The sequence below is a fragment of the Ornithorhynchus anatinus genome, chromosome 7 (assembly GCF_004115215.2).
Source record: "Ornithorhynchus anatinus isolate Pmale09 chromosome 7, mOrnAna1.pri.v4, whole genome shotgun sequence".
Classification (NCBI taxonomy): Eukaryota; Metazoa; Chordata; class Mammalia; order Monotremata; family Ornithorhynchidae; genus Ornithorhynchus; species Ornithorhynchus anatinus.
The window spans coordinates 20,672,342-20,693,748 of record NC_041734.1 but is presented as its reverse complement, the minus strand read 5'-3'; the positions used below and the strand labels follow the sequence as shown (position 1 = coordinate 20,693,748).

The 21,407-nt window shown below is 52.3% G+C and overlaps 1 protein-coding gene across 1 annotated transcript in view; it reads left to right on the top strand.

Annotated features, from left to right (window-relative positions):
* Positions 1–21,407, top strand: part of LAMA3 (laminin subunit alpha 3) — a 129,547-nt gene that overhangs the window by 91,504 nt on the left and 16,636 nt on the right. The window contains exons 44-59 of the mRNA XM_029069416.2: positions 1,155–1,351; positions 2,102–2,218; positions 2,676–2,830; positions 4,160–4,301; positions 6,281–6,383; positions 7,893–8,009; positions 8,116–8,295; positions 9,452–9,594; positions 11,517–11,687; positions 12,708–12,859; positions 14,323–14,485; positions 15,231–15,364; positions 17,440–17,587; positions 18,673–18,792; positions 20,773–20,906; positions 21,061–21,178. Of these exons, the coding sequence (XP_028925249.1) occupies positions 1,155–1,351; positions 2,102–2,218; positions 2,676–2,830; positions 4,160–4,301; positions 6,281–6,383; positions 7,893–8,009; positions 8,116–8,295; positions 9,452–9,594; positions 11,517–11,687; positions 12,708–12,859; positions 14,323–14,485; positions 15,231–15,364; positions 17,440–17,587; positions 18,673–18,792; positions 20,773–20,906; positions 21,061–21,178 (2,294 nt within the window). The remainder of the gene's footprint in view (positions 1–1,154; positions 1,352–2,101; positions 2,219–2,675; positions 2,831–4,159; positions 4,302–6,280; positions 6,384–7,892; positions 8,010–8,115; positions 8,296–9,451; positions 9,595–11,516; positions 11,688–12,707; positions 12,860–14,322; positions 14,486–15,230; positions 15,365–17,439; positions 17,588–18,672; positions 18,793–20,772; positions 20,907–21,060; positions 21,179–21,407) is intronic.

The window sequence follows — 21,407 nt, the reverse complement described above, 5'->3', positions numbered from 1 at the left end:
ATTATGTCTACCCCAACGCGTAGCCCAGTGCTTGGCACGTAGTAAGTGGTTAAGACACGTGCCACAGTGATTGTTATGATGGCGATGATTATTATGACCGTGCCAAATGGGAAGACGGTGAGCTGGCAGCCACAGGTCCTTCAGCAGGGAATTGCTTTTCCTTGAGTTCCAATTCGAATTTGGTGCCCTGCCCCGTCCAGCTAGGTCTGGCTCGATATGGCTTGGTCTGGCTCATGGGATGGTCAGAAACTCTGTGGGGGCAAAAGGTCAGGAGTGGGGCTACAACCCCTGCTCCTTAATACTAATACTACTACTACTAATAATAATTGGGGCATTTAAGTATTTATTATATGGCAAGCACTGTACTAAGCACTGGGGTAGATCCAAGATAATCAGGTCGGACCAAGTCCCCATCCCACACGGGGTTCACAGTCTAATGGGGAAGGAGAAAAGGTATTTACCCCCCCCCCCCCATTTTGCTGATGAGGAAACTGAGGCCCAGAGACATTTAGTGACTTGCCCAAGATCACACAGCAGGCAAATGGTGGGATCGGGATTGGAACCCGCTTCCCCGACTCCCAACTCCCAGGTCCGTGCTCTTTCTCTGCTGGGCCACGCTGCTTCTCCTTGTCTGCCTCCGCCACAGCCCCACCCAACCTCGTGGATGGTCGTCACTTTTACTAAAAGCCCAGGAAAGCCAATCAGAATCCACTGTTAGGCTTCAGAGAATTGGTCTTCGCCCCGATATCCTGGAGGTCCGTGATTCCCTTTGGAGCCAATATGAAGAAGTCCAGAGGAATCTGCTCTGTTTAGGGGCTCGGTAGCGGGGAAGGAGGAGACTTCCCATCTAGCTTCAGCTAGCTCAGCTCTCGAACTCAGTTCCGATGGGGTTGCAGCCTGGCTGCGGCATCTCTGGGACCTGTTCTCTTCGGGGCTCGCCTGGACCCTCAGCAAGCCGGTCCCCACATAGATAAACCTGATGTTTCCTGGTTCTCCTTCTGGATGACATTCAGCAAGCCAGAGAGGAACCAGCCGACGTCCAGAGCTGGTGAAAATTTGGCTCGGCTTCCTCCTTTCCGGGATTCTCTGTGGACCCGTTTCTCTCTCTCTCTCTCTCTCTTTCTCTCTCTCTTCCTTTCTCTGAAACTTCCCAGTGTTGGAGCGGTTGAGGGCCGGGCTCGGAAACCACCGGCCGGAAGACCAAAGGACGGCTCAGACGATCCAGGCCTCGCTGGACCAATACGTAGCCCAGATCAGTGACCTGGAGAAAGCTCTCCAGGAGGCAGCTGAGCATACGAAGCAGGCAGATGGTCTGAACCGAGTGAATGAGCGGGCCCTGGCCGACATTGAGGTAATCTCACAGTGGGATCGTTTTGATCTGTCCTATAGTGGCTTGAGGGTATTGTGGGAACTCCCCAGCTCATCAGTCAGTCAGTCAATTGCATTTGTTGAGCGCTTACTGTGTGCAGAGCAGTATACTCAGCACTCGGGAGAGTATGATACGATATTACGGTCGCATTCCCTGCCCACGACGAGCTTACAGTCTAGAACATCTCGTCTGTAGGGCGTCAGCTATGTTGCTGAGGCCAGGTGAGAAGCAGTGTGGCCAAGTGGATAGAGCATGGGTCTGGGAATCAAGAGGACCTGGGTTCTAATTCCGGCTTCCCCTTTTATCTGCTGTGTCCTTGGGCAAGTCACTTAACTTCTCTGTGCCTTTTTTGCCTCATTTTAAAAATGAGGATAAAGACTGTGAGCTCCATGAGGGACAGGGACCGAGTCCAACCCAATTATCTTGTATCTACCCAACGCTAAGTTCAGTGCCTGGTTCAGAATAAGCACTTTACAAATATCATTATTATTATTATTATTATGTAACCCGCCCATTGCCTATGACCCCAGGCCAACAAGGGGCACTTGGGAAGCCCCCAACAGCGTTTGGCCTGCTCTCTCCAGAAAGTAGCCTCGGTCTCCAAGAGGCAACTCGCCAAACTTGGCCTTCCCTTTGGCCAACGCGGCCTCCAGAGAAATGCCGAGAACCAGGGAACCGCTGTGACTGGCCCGGCCTCCAAGATTCAGGAAGCGTTCTCTCCTTCTCCCCCAGAAACGGATGCAAAAAGCCAATTCCCAGCAGAACCAGATGAACCGTATCCTCAGTGAGGCCGAGTCATCCTTGCGGCAGACCGGCAGTGTGCTCCGCCTGATGGAGGGGAGCCAGGAGGTATCGCTGAGGCGTTTTCTTTAAGTCCTTGGACCCCTCTCGGGCTGGGAAGATGGGCCCGAGAGAGAGGGGCGCTTGATGGCTCTCATCTCGCACGTCTCCGATCGGGGGGAAGGGGCTCAGACTGAGCCCCGGTTGGATAGAAAGTGGGTGGGGCTAGAACTCGGGGCTGATGGGCCCGTTCCTTGTAGTTATCGGGCTGGGGGTGGGTGCTTGGCCAGCTTGGAGAAAGTGGGCCAGTGCTTCCCCGGAGCCAACTGTGGTAGAAGACGTGATCAGAGTCCATCCCCGCTGGGGTCGGCGGGGGCCCCGGTGGCGGTGCGGGGGAGGGAGGAGTCCACTTTCAGGAGCCCAGCGTGGGTCACTAAGTCTGGTTATCAGAGTCAAAAAGCGCAACTCTGCCCTCCGAGCCGCCTCCCGGAAAGACCAACATGTTGGTGTTACACCCATCCCACAGGAGTATAAAAAGTCGTCCACCCAGTTAAATGAGGTCAAGAGAGAACTGAGCACCAAGATGAAGGACCTCTCCAGAGCGGGCGATCACAACCCCCTGGTGGAACAGGCCGAGAAACATGCCCAGTCTCTGCAAAATCTTGCCAAGCAGCTGGAAGAGTGAGTGATCAGCACGGGGCCCCGCCAGGGCCGGGGGTGGCCAGCGATGGGTCGTTCTTGGGGAACCCCGGAAGACTTGGGTTCTAATTCCGGCTCTGCCACTTGTCTGCTGTGTGACTTTGAGCAAGTGACTTCACTTTTCTGGGCCTCAGTTATCTCATCTGTAAAATGGGATTAAGACTGTGAGCCCCATGTGGGACAGGGACTCTGTCCAATTTGATTAGCTTGTATCTCCTCCACTGCTTAGTACAGTGCCTGGCGCATAGAAGGTGCTTAACAGATACCGTAAAAAAAAAAAAAAAAGTGCCATTTTCGGCTCCGGTTTGCCCACCGTAGCCCCCTTGACAAACGCAATCCAGGGCCCAGTCACCACAAAAGCATCAGGCCCCTTGTGACATCGGTACTGGGGCAGACCAGGCAATTGATTGATTCACTGAATGACTGTGATCTTTCATTTATTTGTGTTAATATCTGTCTCCTCCTCTAGGCTGTAAACTCGTGGGCAGGGAATGTGTCTGTTCATTGTTCTACTGTACTCTCCCAAGCGCTTAGTACAGTACTTTGCACACAGTGAGCGCTCAATAAATATGACTGAATGGAAGAATGAATGAATGATGGATGGAGACCGGCGGTCCGCCCAGCCGGGGCTCCGTGTCCAGCAGGGCCCTCGGGATGGTTGGAAGGATCAGGTGACAACTGGTCTCCTGACCATCCTTTCTCATGGTTTGGGATGAACGACCCAATTCCCCGCCGCCCCCAGTTCTCCCCCTCCCTCCCTAACTTTCCGCCCAGTAACCCAGCGGGGACCCCTCGTCCCCGGATCTAGCCTAACCCACGTGGCATCGGCTCACATCTCCAGCCGTACGGCATCCCAAGGAAACAGGCTCCCAATTCCCACTGCCTGGCTTTCAGTCGTCTGAGCGGGTGCTGATAATAATGACTGTGGTGTTTCTGTGCCAAGTACTGTACTGAGCACTGGGGTAGAGACATGCCAATCGGGTTCATTCATTCAATCGTTTTTATTGAGCGCTTACTGTGTGCAGAACACTGTACTAAGTGCTTGGAATGTGCAATTTGGCAACAGATAAAGGTTGGACCCAGTCCCTGTCCCACATGGGGTTCACAGTCTGAGGAGAAGGGGAAACAGGTGTCGAATCCCCATTTTACAGGTGAGGGAACTGAGGCTCAGAGCAGCGAAGTGACTCGGCCAAGGTCACACACCTGGCAGACCCGCACTTTGACCGCCAGGCCACCCTGCTTTCCCCACCGGGCCGGGGTAGAGCTGGGGACGGGGGCTCTGCTCTCACATCCTCTCTCGTGTCCTCCCAGGATAAAGAGGAACACTAGCGGGGACGAGCTGGTGCGTTGCGCCGTGGATGCCGCCATGGCCTACGAGAACATCATCAACGCTGTAAAAGCCGCCGAAGACGCGGCCGACAAGGCCACGAAAGCCTCGGACGCAGCCTTGAAGGTGGGTGGCCCGGCCCGGCGCGGCACCTGGGGCTGAGGGAAGCTCATTAACCGCCCAGATGTGGCAGCTGCCTCCCTGACTCCTCTTGGGGAGTGTCCGGCCCAGACTGGTCGTGCCTCGGCCCGCTATGCGCATCGCGAATTAGCAGTGATCCGTAGCCCGGATGGGTCTAAACTGGTTACCGAAGCCTCCGGCCAAGAGCTGGCTGGTCTCCTAGCCCAGAGCTGTCCCCCTGTGTTTGCTGATGGTTCCCGGTGGGGGCTGGCAGGCCGCGTTTGCTCACCTGTTCTCTGGCGAGGTGCTCACCCGCCCGGCCAGGAAGGGATCGAGATCCAGATCGTGCCCCCGGCACACCTGAAAGTGGAGACCGAGCAAAGGCTCGGCAGATGTGGCCTGTAAGGAGAGGCTGAAGATGTACAAACCCAGCTGGAGGGGCTATTCCCAGCTACATAAGCTGCCGCTTGTGAAGGGCGGGAGGCAGGGCGGTGTTTTCCTCCACTGATAATAGTAATGGTATTTATTAAGCACTTACTATGTGCCAAGCACTGTTCTAAGCACTGGGGTAGATACAAGGCAATCAGGTTGGACACAGTCCCTGTCCCACATGGGGCTCACAGTCTCAGTCCCCATTTTACAGATGAGGTCACTGAGGAACAGTGAAGTGACTTGCCCAAGGTCACACAGCAGACAAGTGGCAGAGCCGGGATTAGAACCCACGACCATTCACTCCCACAGTGCTCTTGCCACTTGGCCATGCTGTTTCAGAACGAAGATAGGATGGCTGCAGGGTTCCCCCTCAGCACACTGGTGCCACTCTTTGGGAGAATCCTTCTGGTGCGAGCCCTCAGACTCAATCCATCGATCAGTGGCATTTATTGGGAGTTTATCTGCTGCGTGACTGTGGACAAGTCACTTGACTTCTCTGTGCCTCAATTACCTCATCCGTAAAATGGGGATTAAGACTGTGAGCCCCATGGGGGACCTGGACTGTGTCCAACCAGATTAATTTGTATCTCCTCCAGGGCTTAATAAGGTGCCTGGTACCACGTAAGCCTTTAACAATTGCCATAAAACCTCCCCACAACAAAACTTAAAGCTTTCCCAGCGGTTAGAAAAGTGCTTGGCACATAGCGAGTGCTTAATAAATGCCATTATTGTTATTTTTATTACTAGAGGAAACGTATTACCGGCCCTCCAGCTTAGAATTCTTCCATAAATTGGGGCAACGGGATGTTGGGGGTGACAGTCCTTGGGATTGTGGCCTAGTGGTTAAGGATGGTCCAACTGACACCTCAAACTTCTTTTCCTTCCCGTGATCTGCCTAACTTCCTGTGGTAGCAGATTCCGAGTGCTTACCCTCCACTGAATGAAAAATTAGTTTCTTTTGTTTTGGATCTAGCACTGCCAGCTTTCTGTGTCCAACCCGATTGACTCATATCTACCCCAACTCTTAGTAGAGTGCCTGGCACATAGTAAGCGCATAACAAATACCATTATTTGAAGCCCCATATATTGAATCCCTATTTGACAGATGAGCCAACTGAGGCACGGGGCAGTTAAGCGACTTGCCCAAGATCTCATACAGTGGTCGGACGGCGGAGCCAGGGAGCCCAGGCCCGGGCTCTTATCCCCTAGTCCCCGCTGTTCCCGTTATGGGTCGAGTACCTGTTTGTCCGTGTTGGCTTTATGGTGTCTGTTAAGCACTTACTGTGTGCCAAACACTGTTCTAAGCCCTGGAGGAGAAACAAGTCAGGTTGGACACCATCCCAGTCCCTGTCCCACATGGGGCTTACAGTCTAAGTCCCACTGAAATTACTGCCAAGCTGTTTTATTCATTCAGTCAGTCAGGCCTATTTATTGAGCACTCACTGTGTGCAGAACACGGTACTGAGCGCTTGGGAGAGGACAATATAACAATAAACAGGTATCTTCAGGAGGTCCATTTTCTAAGAGGGTCTGTGCTGGTGCTTTATCCGCAGACTGTGAAGAAGGAAGACCTGCCGGGAAAAGCCAAGACTCTGAATGTTGACAGTGAAAAGCTGCTCAGCGAAGCCAAGGTGAAGCAGGATGAGATTCAGCAAGGTACGTGGTGACCCCGACTGAGAGGAAGCCACGCGGGAGCCAATGGGGTAATGTGTCAGTGGGGAAATGCTCCCGTTAAATCTTGGCCCAAAACAGCTGGGGGAAAGCTGGGGAAGCAGCATGGTCTAGCGGAAAGAGCCTGTACCTGGCACCCAGAGGACCTGGGTTCTAATTCTGACTCTGCCACTCTCCTGCTGTGGGACCTTGCTGTGGGTACGTCATTAACTTCTCCAAGCCTCAGTTTCCTCCCCTGTGACAGGTGGATTCAATACCTCGTCTCCCTCGTAGATAAAATGAGCACCCCACGTGGGACAGGGACTGTGTCTAAACTAATTATTTTGTATCTGTCCCAGCAATCAGCACACAGCTCAGGTTCTTAAAGAATACCATGTTTACCCTTGCACAACACATGAACCAGCCAGGTCTAGTGAGAAGAGCATGGGCCTGGGAGTCAGAGAACTTGGATTCTATCCCAGCTCTGCCTCTTGTTTGCTGAGTGACCTTGGGCAAGTTGTTTCACTTCTCTGGGCCTCAGTTTCCTCATCTGGAAAATGGGGATTAAGACTGCGAGCCCCGTGTGGCACGTGGCCTGTGTCAAACTTGATTTGCTCGTATCTACCCCAGTGCTTAGTACGTGCCTGGCACATAGTAATTGATCAATTACGTTTATTGAGCACTAACTCTGTGTGTGTGTGTGTTTTTGTGTGACAGTCAATTGCATTTATTATGCACATTCATTCATTCAATCGTATTTATTGAGCGCTTGCTTACTGTGTGCAGAGGACAGTACTAAGCACTTGGGAGAGTACAATGTAACAGACATATTCCCTGCCCACAAAGACCTTACAGTCTAGAGGGGGAGACAGACATTAATATAAATAAATTATAAATAGGTACCTAAGTGTTGTGGGGCTTGGAAGGGAGAGGATGAATAAGGGAGCAAGTCAGGGTCACACAGAAGGGAGTGGGAGAAGAGGAAAGGGGGTTTAGTCAGGGAAGGCCTCTTAGAGGAGATGGACCTCCAGTAAGGCTTTGAAGGAGGGGAAAGAAATTGTCAGCTATGAGGAGGGAGGGCGTTCCAGAGGCAGGAAGTGAGCAAAAGGTGGGTGGTGAGATAGGTGAGATGGAGGTACAGTGAGAAGGTTGGCATTAGAGGAGCGAAGTGTGTGAGCTGGGTCGTAGGAGGAGAGTAGTGAGGTGAGGTAGGAAGGGGCGAGGGGATTGAGTGCTTCGAAGGCAATAATGAGGAGTTTCTGTTTGATGCGGAGGTGGATGGGTAACCTGTGGAGGTTCTGGAGGAGAGGGGAAACGTGGCCTGAGGGTTTTGGTAGAAAAACAATCCAGGCAGCAGAGTGAAATGTGGCCCGGAGTGGGGAGAGACAGGAGGCTGGGGGGTCAGCAGGGAGCAAGTGTGTGTGGGTTGTGGGGGGGTGTGTGTGTGTGTGTGTGTGTGTGTGTGTGTGTATACGTATGTGCCCATGTCTATGGCGGATCTCGTTTGGCTTCCAGAAATAGGTCCAGACCTTAGCGGGCTGAAGAGCAGCCTGGAGAAAGTGAGCAACCTCAAGCACAACCTGGAAACCACACTGGGCACAGTTCGGCGTGATCTCCAGGGGATCAACCGCGGTTAGTGGCCTCCCACAGTCCCACCCTCCCTGTTTGCGCTGTGCCCTACCCCGGCCGCTCCCCTCCACCTCACCCCCGTCCCTCTGTCCGTCCCCTGTGGGCCCAGATGACGTGGAGCAGATGATCGCCGCTGCCCGCGATGAAGCTCGCCGTGCCGAGGAACGAACCGACAGCGTGCTGAATGACCTGGACCCCATCCAGAAGGATGTGGAGCGACTTAAGGAAACCTATAAAAGCAACCAGACCGAAAACTTCAACCAGGCTCTCAGAGATGCCCGCTTATCCGGTGAGAGTCAGGCCCGCGCCACCCACTGTCTCCCCATCTAGACCTAAGCTTGTTGTGGGTAGGGAATGTCTGTTTATTGTTGTGTCATACTCTCCCGAGAGCTCAGTACGGTGCTCTGCACACAGTAAGCACTCAGTAAGTACGATCGACTGACTGACTCCACTGTCTGGGCCCCGGCTCTAGTTGAAAGTCTTCCCTGAAGGAGAGCGACTGTGGCCACGGCGATGGAACCGGGGGATATATCGAACCCCTGCAGCGTGCAGAGCCCCGGAGCGAGTGCTCCGGGAGAGTGAAACAGAGAAGGGACAACACGGTCCCGGCCCCCATGGAGTGGACAGTCTTAAGAGGGGAGACCAACAGGCACTAGCCGGTCCCTAGAGAACAATAATAATAATAATTGTCATATCTGCTAATCACTTACTGTGCGCCGAACACCACACTGACTGCTGAGGTGTATACAAGCAGATCGGGTTGGACCCAGTCCCTGTCCAAGTCCTTGCCCAAGAAGCTACAGCAGACAAGCAGTGGAGCTGGGTTTAGAACCCATGACTCCCAGAAGTTGATGTAGTGCTTCGGTGCAGAGGAAGTGTGAAATAAAAGCCCTATTTAGTGTAAAGCACTGCTGTAGGCACTGGGGGTAGATCCAAGAAAGGGATTTTGGAGACAGTCCCTGTCCCACGGGGGCTGGCAATCTAAGAGACGGGGAGAATGGCTACGTTAGTCCCGTTTTACAGTGCCAAAACTAAGGCCCAAAGAGATTATACAGCCACAAAGCAGGCTGGGGTCTGAGCTGACACTAGGTCCACGCTCTAGTCTCCTAACTCTCTAAACCCATACCTTTTCCACTGGGTCACCCTGACTACTTTCCCAAGCGCTTACTACAGTGCTCTTCCCAGAGTAAACGTTCAATAAATACCACTGATTGACTGCCTCCCATGACTTTAAGGGAATGTTTTCCTAATCAACCAATAAGTTTACACTGGTATTAGCTGGGATCTCTTTCAGTGAGGAGCCTGTGTAAAACCCCTTACAAATCTCCATTCATAATTCTGCATGGCTCAGCAACCCAAATTCCTCTCCATTGCCTCCAACTGACCCATTTATCCCGTGCCAGCTGGAATAATAAAACCATTTTCTTTCCCGATTCTTTAAACAGTCGATAAGCTAACCGACGACCTCCCGGACATCTTTAGCAAGATGGAAAGCATCAACCAGCAACTGGAGTCGCAGAGCAACATCTCGGTCAACGTGGACCGAATCCGAGAGCTCATCCAGCAGGCCAGAGATGCCGCCAACAAGGTAGGCCCTGCCCCATCCCGAAGCTGTTGGTGCTGGCTCGGGCCTCAGAGGCTCTGCCAGACAATAGCAAGAGGCAACTCTCGGCACCCGCGGGCTCTTGAGGGCTCGGAATCGCCAGACGCCGTGGTCTGTTCCCCTTACCCCCATCCCTCTCCTTTCACCTTCCAAAGCTGCACACCGCTCTGAGCCCAGGAGGCTTCTGGGAGAGAGCGGGCCGCTACCCGCAGGACCCAGTGGGAACGACGGTCCCTTCTGCGGGGCTGATTTTTGGGAGTGTGTCTAATACCTCCCGCCAGATGAGCCCTTGGAAAGTCCTATTGTTTGTGAGGATGAACAAGAACCCCAGAGCTTGTAGGGGGCCCCAAAAGGTCCTCTGGTCCAGCCTCCTGCTTTTCCCCCCAGAGATGGATACTCCACCCTGTCCCTCAGGAGCCCAGATAGGTAAAAAGTTCTTTCTTGTGTCCAGACAGCATCTCTCCTGCTTTCATCTAAGCCCATTTTCCCTTGCCAGGCTCCAGTGGCCTGGAAGAACAAGAGGGCAGTCTCTTTCCCATAAAGGATTAAATAGAAAGCAATAATTATAATAACTGTGGTATTTTTTAAGCACTTCCTATGTATCAAGCACTGTTCTAAGCACAGGGGAAGAGACAAGATAATCGAGTCGAAGGCCCTGTTCCACACAGGGCTCACAGTCTAAGTAGAAAGGAGAACAGGTACTGAATCCCCATTTTACAGATGAAATAATTGATGCCTAGAGAAGTTAAGTGATTTGCCCAAGCAGTCATGTGGCAGAGCAGGAATTAGAACCCAGGCCTTATCATTATTATAATAATGATAATTGTGGTATTTGTTAAGCCCTTACTACGTGCCAAGCACTGTACTAAATGCTGGGGTAGGTACAAGATCATCAGGTCCCTCTTGGGGCTTACAGTCTAAATAAGAGGTAGGTCAGGGATTGAATCCCCATTTTGCAGATGAGGGAACCGAGGCACAGAGACATAAAGCAACTTGCCCAAGGTCACAGAGCAGATGAGTGGCAGAACCAGGTTTAGAACCCAGGTCTTCTGATTCCCCAGGCCCGTGCTCTTTCCACCAGGCCATACTGCTCATCTAATGTGGTTCTTCCCCAGCTAAATGCCCCCAACTCCTTAACCTTAGGTATTGGAGGAGGTTTTCTATTGAGCACTTACTATGTGCAGAGCACTGTACTAAGCTCTTGGGAGAGTACAGTCCAATAGAAATAGCAGATACGTTCCCGGCCCACAATGAGTGAACAGTCTAGAGGACGATCTTGCAGTCTAGATACAATAGGATACTGTGACTAGAGGTGTGCAGAATTTCAGGTTTCTCACAGTTCAATCAATCAGTGGTATTTATGAGACTGTACTAAGTGTTTGGGAGAGTACAATACAGCAGAGTTGGTAAACACAGTGAGTACTTAGTACAGTGCCTGGCACAAACTTGGCACTTAACTAATACCATTATTATTAATTACTATATTATTATTCTTATATTATGTTGCTATTATAATGGGGAAACAGCCCGGTGTAGTGGATAGAGCAGGGTCCTGGGAGTCAGAAGAACCTGGGTTCTAATCCCAGCTCCGCCACATGTCCACTGGGTGACCTTGGGCAAAGTCACCTGACTTCTCTGGGCCTTAGTTCCCTCATCTCTAAAACGGGGATTGAGGCTTTGAGCTCCATGTGGGACAGGGACGGCGTCCAACCCGATTTGCTTGTATCCACCCCGGTGCTTAGTATAGTGCTTGGCACATGATAAGCGCTTAACAAATACCATATGGTTATTATTATTGTCATCATCATTATCATTATTTAATAATAGTAAAGCGACATGATCTTTATCGTCATCTGGCCGAGTGGTCATCACGGCACTGTCTCTACTTCCTCCCTCCCCCTCACCAGGTGGCCGTGCCCATGAAGTTCAACGGGCGTTCCGGGGTGGAGGTCCGACCGCCGAGCGACCTTGATGACTTGAAAGGGTACATGTCCCTGTCTCTGTTCCTCCACAAACCCAAGCCGAGAGCGGACAGCGGAGTCGACAACATGTTCGTGATGTTCCTGGGGAGTCGAAACGTAAGTATCGCCTCAGGTCCTGGGCGGCGGTTTGGAGGGCAGGGGGGCCCTTCGCTGCCACGAGGGAAGGCGCTCGGCTTACCCGGCTCGATCGGCCTCCCGCCTCCCTTCCTCCTAGCCACCCTGCCTCACGGCCTCGGGGGAACTGGAAGGAGTCAGATTCTGGAGCGCCACTGGGGAGTCAGTGGTTCTGCTTGCCTCCAAAAGCCCCTTGGCCAACACCACTGACCGGGCCGAGCGGCTCTAGTACGGAACTACAAAGCTGAGGCGGAGGAGGGGGGGACCTCAGTGAGGACATTCGAGGTGGGGGGATGCCGGGACACCCCCCTCCCAACCAGCCAGTGTTGGAACCCAACCTGCCTGGGCCTCGTGGAGAAAACAGCCAGATCCCAAATTTTGAAAGGTAACATTTGAGGGAAAATTTTTCTCCAAATTCAGAGCACCTTATGGGGAGAAATAGTGGGAGGAGAGAGAAGTTGTGGGTTTTAGGGGCATATGATTCGTTGAGAATGAAATCCCATATCGGAAGCGTGCTCTTTGAATATAATGAGCGTCATGCAGGGGGGAATAAATCACTCAGTGGTATTTATCGAGCACTTACCATGCTTACTTACTGTGTGCGGAACGCTGTACCAAAGGATTGAGAGAGAACCATCCAATAGAATTGGTAGATGAGATCCCTGCCAGCAAAGAGCTTACTGTCTAGTGGGAGAAACAGACACTAAAATAAATTCCAAGTAGAGGGAAGCAGTAGAGTTTGAAGATATGGACATAAGGGCTGTTGGCATGAGATGAGGAGGATGAAGTATGCAGAATCAAGCCTGCCCAAGATGTACCTGACCACCCCCACAACACCCCAGTTTTATCACAGTCACCTCAGACCGTGCTACCCTCCGACTGCCTCTCCTGCGCCCGGCTTGCTCTTGCCTGACACCCGTTTCTGAGCCGGAATCTATTTCCCCAGTTGCTTCCCCACCTGGGAGGCTCACAGAAGGCTCCTCTCCGCTTCTCTTGGTCTAGATCTCGAAGGACTACATGGGCATGGCGGTGAGGGAGGGCAGGCTCATCTGCGTCTACAAACTGGGGGGCCAGGAGGTCGAAGTCCAGGCGAACCAGTACGTAACGGAGAGCGTAGAGGAGGAGGCCGTAATGGACCGGGTGAAGTTTCAGAGGTGAGAGAGCAGCGGCTCTGCCATCAGCTCCTCCCCCCTACCTCCACCCCCCCACTCCAGGGCATCTCCAATTCCTCCTTTGTGTTTTGTGGCCTCTTTTGACCTTTGACCTGTGATCTCACCTCCCAACTAGACTCCTTGAGAGAAGGGATTGTGCCTACCCCCTCTATTGGGTTGTGCTCTGTCTTCCCCTCTGGAGGAGGTGAGCTCTCGGTAGGGCTTTGAAGAGGGGAAGAGAGCTAGTTTAGCAGAGGTGAGGAGGGAGGGCATTCCAGGTCAGCGGTAGGACGTGGGCCCGGGGTCGACGGCGGGACAGGCGGGAACGAGGCACCGTGAGGATGTGAGCGGCGGCAAAGGAGCGGAGTGTGCAGACTGGGCTGGAGAGAGAAGCAGCGTGGCTCAGTGGAAAGAGCCCGGGCTTGAGAGTCAGCGGTCATGGGTTCGAGTGCCGCCTCTGCCACTTGTCAGCTGTGTGACCGTGGGCAAGTCACTTAACTTCTCTGTGCCTCAGTTACCTCATCTGTAAAATGGGGATTAACTGTGAGCCTCACATGGGACAACCTGATTACCCTGTATCTACCTCAGCGCTTAGAACAGTGCTCTGCACATAGTAAGCGCTTAACAAATACCAACATTATTAAGGAGAGAAGGGAGGTGAGGTAGGAGGGGGCAAGGTGATGAAGAGCTTTGAAGCCAAGAGTGTGGAGTTTTTGCTTTATGTGAAGGCAAGCTAACACAATCCCCCCCTTCAAAGCCCTATTGAAAGCTCACTTCCTCCAGGAGGCCTTCCCAGACTGAGCCCCCCTTTTTCTCTGTTCCTCCTTCCCTCCTCATCACCTCGACTCCCTCTCTCTGTTTGTATATACAGGTACATATATATTTTTCTATTCATTTTATTAATGATGTGTATATATCTACACTTCTATTTATTTATATCGATGCCATTGATGCCTGTCTACTTGTTTTGCTTTGTTTAGTTGTCTGTCTCCCCGCTTCTAGACTGTGAGGCTGTTGTTGGGTAAGGTTGTCTCTATCGGTTGCTGAATTGTACTCTCAAGCGCGTAGTACAGTGCTCTGCACATAGTAAGTGCTCAGTAAATACGATTGAATGAATGAATGAATGAATGAATGAATGAAATGCTCTCCCTGGTGCTTAGTAAAGCATTCTGCCTCCTAGAAGCACCCAGTAAATACCATCGATGGGTTGGTTGATTGACGCTAGAGAAACAGCGTGGCCCTGTGGGAAGATCCCGGGTCTGGGTGCTAATCCCGGCTCTGCCGCTTGTCTGCTGCGTGACCTTGGGCTGGTCACTTAACGTCTCTGCGCCTCCTCTCCCTCGTCTGCAAATGGGGATTCAATACCTGTTCTCCCTCCAACTTACACTCCAGTGCTTAGTACAGTGCTTGGCACGTAGTAGGCGCTGAACAAATCGTATGATCATTGTCATTATTATTATTCTTAGGATCTACCAGTTTGCAAAGCTCAGCTACACGAAAGAGGCCACCAGCAACAGGCCAAGACTTCCTGAAGTTAGCCATAAGGAAAGCGAGGGCCACCACGTCCTCTTCGACCTGGACCCCGACGACATCGTCTTCTACGTGGGTGGCTACCCCTCGGACTTCAAGGTCAGTGCCTCGCCACCCCGGGCCCTGACCCCCCTTTGTCTGAAGGGTCTCCATCCCCACCGCGTCTCATTGAAGTACCCCTTCCCATCAGACTAATCACAAGAGTACCGATATATTCCTTAATAACAATTATGTTATTTGTTAAGCGCTCACTCTGTGCCAAGCATTGTACTACTAAGCACTGGGGTAGATACCAGATCATCAGGTCCCATATGGGGCTCACAGTCTAAGGAGGAGGGAGAACGGGTTTCGAATCTCCATTTGGCAGATGAGGGAACGAAGGCACAGAGAAGTTAAATGACTTTCCCCAGGTCACACAGCAGACAAGCGGCGGAGCCGGGATTAGAACGCAGCTCCTCTGACTCCCAGGCCCGGGCTCTTTCCACTAGGCCACGCCACTTCTAGTAAGCGTTTACTGTGTGCCAAATGGTGTACTCAACGCTGGGGTAGAAAGAAGATAATCAGTTCGGACACATTCCCAGCCCCATGTCTCTAAGAGGGAGGAAGATCTTATCCCCATTTTACAGAGGAGCAAACTGAGGCCCAGAGAAGTGAAGTAACTTGCCCAGGGTCCCACAGCAGGCAAGTGGAAATCAGAACCCAAGTCTTCTGGCTCTCAGCCCCGGGATCTCTGCACTAAGCCCCAGTGAAGGGCCTTGCTCCAGGGGCTTCCCGGTAATTGTCCCCGTGCTCCTATCAGCCGGGGGGGGGGGGTCCAGAGGGATTTTCCGTTTTGCCCCTGCAGCCTCCCGGGAGACTGAACGTGCCCCAGTACAAAGGCTGCCTCGAGCTGGAAGACCTCAACGAGAAAGTCCTGAGCCTGTACAACTTCCGGAGGACTTTCAACCTCAACACGATCCAAGAGGAGCCGTGCCGCAGGTTAACCTCGGCTAAGCCAGGCCACGGGGCCCTGGGAATCACGGGTCGGGGGTGGTTAATCAAGCAGGTGGATTTATTGAGCACCCACTGAGGGCAGAGCACGGCCCTAAGTGCTCAGTACAGTGCTCTGCACGCAGTAAGTGCTCTGTAAATACCATTGATTGATTGAAAGGATCACAGCGGTAAGAGGCACGATCCCTGCCCCCAAGGAGCTTAGATAGAATCATTTTCCGATGAGCCGGATTGGTGGAAAAATCAAATGCTCCAGTAGCAGAACTTGGCAGTCGACTTGTACAGAGCAGAAACATTTCACTTGGCCAGGAACCCTTAAGGATGGCAGTCGTCGTTGGCAGGATGTAACTGGGGAAAAGGAACATTTATCAGAGAAAATCCCGGATGAGGTGGGATTTCCGGACCAATCCACCAGTCATATTGATTGAGCGCTTACTCTGTGCAGAGTACTATACTGAGCGGCTGGAAGAGTACAACAATCATTATTAATTACTGTAGTATTTAAATGTTTACTTTGTGCCGAGCACCGGGCTAAGCACTGGGGTAGTGAGTCAGTCAGGTGTATTTATTGAACACTTACTGTCTGCAGAGCGTTGTACTAAGCACTTGGGGGAGCACAATATAACAGACACATTCCCTGCTTACAGTCTAGAAGGGGAGACAGATGTTAAATAAATAAAATGACAGATAGGTAAGAAAGTGCAGTGGGCTGGGAGCGGGGATGAATAAAGGGAGCAGAGCAAGTCAGGGTGACACAGAAAGGTGTGGGAGAAGACGAAAGGAGGAGTTAGTCAGGGAAGGCCTCTTGGAGGAGATATGTCTTCGGTAAGGCTTTGAAATTGGGGAGAGCAATTATCTGTTGGCTAGGAAGAGGGAGGGCATTCCAGGCCGGAGGCAGGATGTGGGGGAGGTCGGCGGTGAGATAGATGAGATTGAGGTACAGTGAGAAGGTTGGCATTATTGGAGCGAAGTATGCGGGCTGGGTTGTTGTAGGAGAGTAGCGAGGTGAGGTAAGAAGGGGCAAGATGATTGAGTGGGGTAGATACAATCAAATCTGGCAAGGTCCCTGCTAAAATGGGGGCTCCCGGTCTAAGAGGGAGATAGAATAGGCATTTGATCCCCATTTTGTAGCTGAGGAGACCGAAGACCTGAGGAAGTGTCTGCCCAAAGTCACCCTTAAGGGAAGTGGCGGAGCCGGACACGCGATAGTGGGACTAGACGATCCCCGTCCCCAGGGTGCTTATAGTCTATAAGGGGAGAAGACATAAAATAAGGTACAGATAGAAGAAGGGCATGCAACAGTGGCTAAGTAAGTGAGCGGATGCTTAAATGTTATGGTTGGTGAGTGCAGAAGTCCTAAGGGGGCATAAGTGCTGAGGTGATTCGGGGAGAAGAGAAATTGATGAGGGAAGGCTTCCGGGAGGAGATGTGATTGCAGAATTTCTCTGAAGATGGGCAGAGCTGCAGTCTGGAAGACTTGATGAGAGAGGGGGATCTCAGGCAAGAGGAAGGTTGGGATCAAGGAGGCAGAGGTGGGAGAGACCAGAATGAGGCAGAGTAGAGTAAGGCTGGGTCGTTTTGTGGGAGGAAAGAGTGTGAGCTGTGGTATCAGAGAGAAGAGGAGAGAGTTCCAGGCCGGGGGAAGAAATAGCCCGGTAAGGCAGTGTCTTCCTGCAATGAGAAAGCGGGGGTCTCTGGCAGGGGGATCTGGAAGACAGTCTATGCCAACATCCTGTTGCGGCTGGGGGTCTCAAGCCTCCGGAGTTGGTTCACAGTTCTGGTCTTCCCAGTGTGGGACTGTGGATTGTCCTCTCCCAAGTGCTTAGTACAGAGCTCTGCATACAAGAAGCTCCCAATGAATACCACCGATGGACTGATCGACGGCCTGGTAGGAAGATCCCGGGCCTGGGTTCTAATCCCCCCCCCCAGGGCAGGAGTGGGCCGCGATTCGTTTCAGGTTGCGGAGAGCCTGCCGGCCCGCAAGCGGCAAGGCCCCGCAGGGGAGGCGGGAGCCACCGTGGGGGCTGCCACGGAGGCCGACCGAGGTTGCTTTGCACTTCCAGGAGCAAAGAGGAGTCCGACAAAAATTTCTTCGAAGGTACCGGCTATGCCCACATCTCGAAACAGCTCGGGAAACAATTCCCCAAAAGCTTTGAGCAGATTATCCAGACCACAGTTGACGAAGGGTTGCTGATCTTTGGAGCCAACGAGGTAGCGTGGGGTCGGCCCTGCGAGCCCCCAAGCCCACCCAAAGGGTCCGTAACATGCGGGACCTGTGGACCTTTGTTTTCGGGAACAGAGGCACAAGGTTTCAAGTGGGAGCGGGGTGATAAGGGAAGAGGGCGGCTGTGTCCCCTCTGGTTGCCACGGGGGTCACAGTTGTTCCAAACCTAGGCGATGAGCTGCTTTTTTCTTTTAATTTTAAAGGTATTTGTTAAGCGCTTACTATGTACGAGGCACTGTACTGATCAGGTCAAACACAGTCCCTGTCCCACATAGAGCTCACAGTCTTTATCGTCATTTTTAAAGATGAGGTAACTAAGACACAGAGAAGTTCCATGACTTACCCGAGGTCACATAGCAGACGAAGGTTAGAGCCGCGATTAGAACCCAGGTCCTCTGACTCCCAGGCCCGGCTCTATCCACTAGGCCGCTCTGCTTCTCACACCGAGGTGCCGATTTGGGACGGGTGAGATCTCAGGCAGAGGTGACGGTGCCCATTTGGAGGAAGAGAAAGGGACCCTAGGAGAGGATGGTCGATGGGATACCCTCCCCAGCCCCTGCTCCCAGGGAATTGGGTGAATCGAGGGTGCTGAGTTTTCAGAAGAGGACACTGAGGTTGAGGACTGAAGTGAAAAAACTGAGGGAACAGTTCAACTAGAGAGGTTTGGTGACTTACCCCCAGTCACAAGGCCAGTCGGTGGCATTGCTGGAATTAGAACTCAGGTCCCCTGACACCCAGGCCCCGGGCTCTCCCCACCAAGCCACGAGTGACGTGGCCTTGACTAGCGGCCGGACGGGACAGCGGCACGGAGGAGACAGGGGAACTTCTGCAGATGGCTCAGATAGCCCCATCCCCGGGCCAGAGAGCTTCAGCCCAGCAGGGACCCAGAGATGCAGACCCCGACCAGTGGGCCTGGGACAGCAGAACAGGGCTGGCCTGACTATGAAAGCAGACTGAGCCTGGGCAGGGTTTCCCGTGAAATTCCCACTTGGCAGCCAGAGAGGGTTTCCAGGGGTGGCGATAACCCGCCCCGGGGTTTCACCTTTCTGATCTGAGCTCCCTTCCCCTGCAGAGCTCCTACATCTCTTTGAACATCGAAAATGGCTCTCTGGTGTTGAGATACAAACTGGATTCGGGACCTCCAAAAGAGGCCAGAAACGAAGAGCTCATAAGCGACGGCACGGACAAGAGGGTACGGTCGAGGCGTGGAAGTCCCACCCCCATCTGGGATCTGGCCCGCGGGCGACAGCCAGAGCCAAGTATCTGCTCTGGCCCGGTGACCGGAGAGTACAGGCTGGGGCCTCTGGCTTGGTGGAACGGAGGCACCGTCGGGTATTTATCGAGCACAACCCGCGTGCAGAGCACCGTACTAAGTGCTTGAGAGAATACAAGCAGTCTACGAGCTAGCCGGGAAAATGGAAGTTAAAGGAAATTACCGGTGGGGGAAGCAATCGAATATTAAGGATATTTCCATAAATGCTATGGGAGTGGCGGATGAGTGCCTGACGGCTTAGGGCGTAGGCACTCGATTGTGTTGGTGATGCAGGAGGGTGGGAAAGCTGGATGAAAAAAATTTATCAAGGAAGGCTCCCTGGAGGAGAAATGATTTTTGTAGAGCTTTGAAGATGGGTGGCGGTCTTTTGGATGCGAATCAATCCATCGATGGTGTTGATTGAGCGTTTACTGTGTACTGAGCCCTGTAATAAGCGCTTGGAAGAGTACAGTACAACAGAGTTGGTAAGCACGCTCCCTGTCCTCATGGAGCTTACGTTCTAGAGGAGGGGGAGATGGACGGTAATATAAATAAATAAAAGGTGGAGGGGCAGGAGATTCAGGCAGGTGGAAGTAAGGGTTGTCAGCAAGGGGTCAAGGATGAGGGAGGTGAGAGTGAGGTTCATTCATTCATTCATTCAATAGTATTTAATGGGTGCTTACTGTGTGCATAGCACTGTACTAAGCACCTGGAAGAGTACGATATAATAATAATCCCTGCCCACAAAGAGCTCACAGTCTAGAGGTGCAGAGACGAAATTAGTTTTAGAGGATCAAAGTGTGTGAGCTGGATTGTAGTGGGAGAGAGAGGGGACGTAGTGGGGAGAAAGAGCTGATTGATGATGATGATGATGGTATTTGTGAAGTGCTTACTGTGTGCCAAACACTGTTCTAAGCATTGGGGTAGATACAAACTAATCAGGTTGTCCCACTTGGGACTCACAGTCTTAATCCCCGTTTTACAGATGAGGTAACAAAGAAGTGAAGTGACTTAATGTTGGTATTTGTTAAGCGCTTACTATGTGCAGAGCACTGTTCTAAGCGCTGGGGCAGATACAGGGTAATCAGATTGTCCTACATGAGGCTCACAGTCTTAATCCCCATTTTACAGATGAGGTAACTGAGGCCTAGGGAAGTTAAGTGACTTGCCCACAGTCACACATTGCCCAAAGTCACACAGCTGATAAGTGGCAGAGCGGGAATAAGAACCCACGACCTCTGACTCCCGAGCCCGGGCTCTTTCCACGCCTTAAAGTCACCGACTGACACCCCAACGTGAAATACCCTGAAACCACTTCAACAATAGACCATAAGCTCACTGTGGGCAGGGAACCTAACCACCAGATCTCATACTGTACTCTCTCAAACACACAGGATAGTTCTCTGCACATAGTAAGTGCTCGATAAATGCGATTCATCGACTGATTGAGCACTGGAGTTTACGGCAAGAAAAGGCCCCAAGACATCTGTTTGTTGTTGTATTGTACTCTCCCAAGTACTTAATGCACTGCAGGGGAGGAGGCCCGGGTGGTGAGGGAGGAGGAAGAAGAGGGAATAGGAGGAGGCCGGGATGGTGTGGGGAGGGAGGAGGAGGGAAGACAAGATCTGGTGATACTTGTTGACTTGTTTTGATGCCTGTCTCCCCCGCCCTAGACTGTAAGTCCATTGTGGGCAGGGATTGTCTCTCTTTTTTGCTGTACTGTGCTTTTTAAGCGGTGCTGTGCACACAGTAAGCGCTCAAAAAAAAAAAAAAAGGTTAAATGATTGAGTGAATGCTTTGCACTTAGTAAGTACCCGATAAATATCAGTGAATGAATGCTTTGCACTTTACTAGGCATTTGGTCTAGGGAGTTGTAACACCCCTGGTGCTCACCCGCTCCTCTCACCTCGTTTGCTTCAGATCCGGTTAATGAAGATTCCACAAAACAATTCTGTGAGATTAAATACGAAGAACTTTCAAGTCAGGATCGAAAACGTCACTTTGGATTTTACCACATACTACCTAGGAGGGATTCCAACTCTGCTCCAGAAGCGGTGAGTTAGGAGTGGGATTGAGTCTGCTGTGGCCGTTGTTGATCTCTCCCTCGGATCCGGGAGAGGGGCCCCCAGCAAAGGAGCAAAATTGGCCCCGGGCCACTTGGCGGCCGGGACAGGTCAACCGATCGCACGGCTCTCTTCCCAAAATCAGGTACAACATTTCCACCCCTCCCTTCCGGGGCTGTATGAAAAACCTGAAAAGCAGTGGCAAGATCATCAATTTAAATGACACCGTCGGGGTCACCAAGAAGTGCTCAGAAGACTGGCAGGTGATTTGCCGAAATGTTTGTTCTGCCACTTCCCTAAACCCCCTCCCCCAAACCCGGACGCTGCCCGCCCCCCCAGCCCGCCCGCCTCCCCGGGCCTTGGATTCCTCCATCTCAGCCCTCCCCGAACTTGCCTATCGACTCGAGGTGTCAAATTTGAACCCCTGACGAGCGGGAGTCACGTGGGCGATGAGCCCGATGGGGCCGTCGTCCATGGGGTTGGCGGGAACCG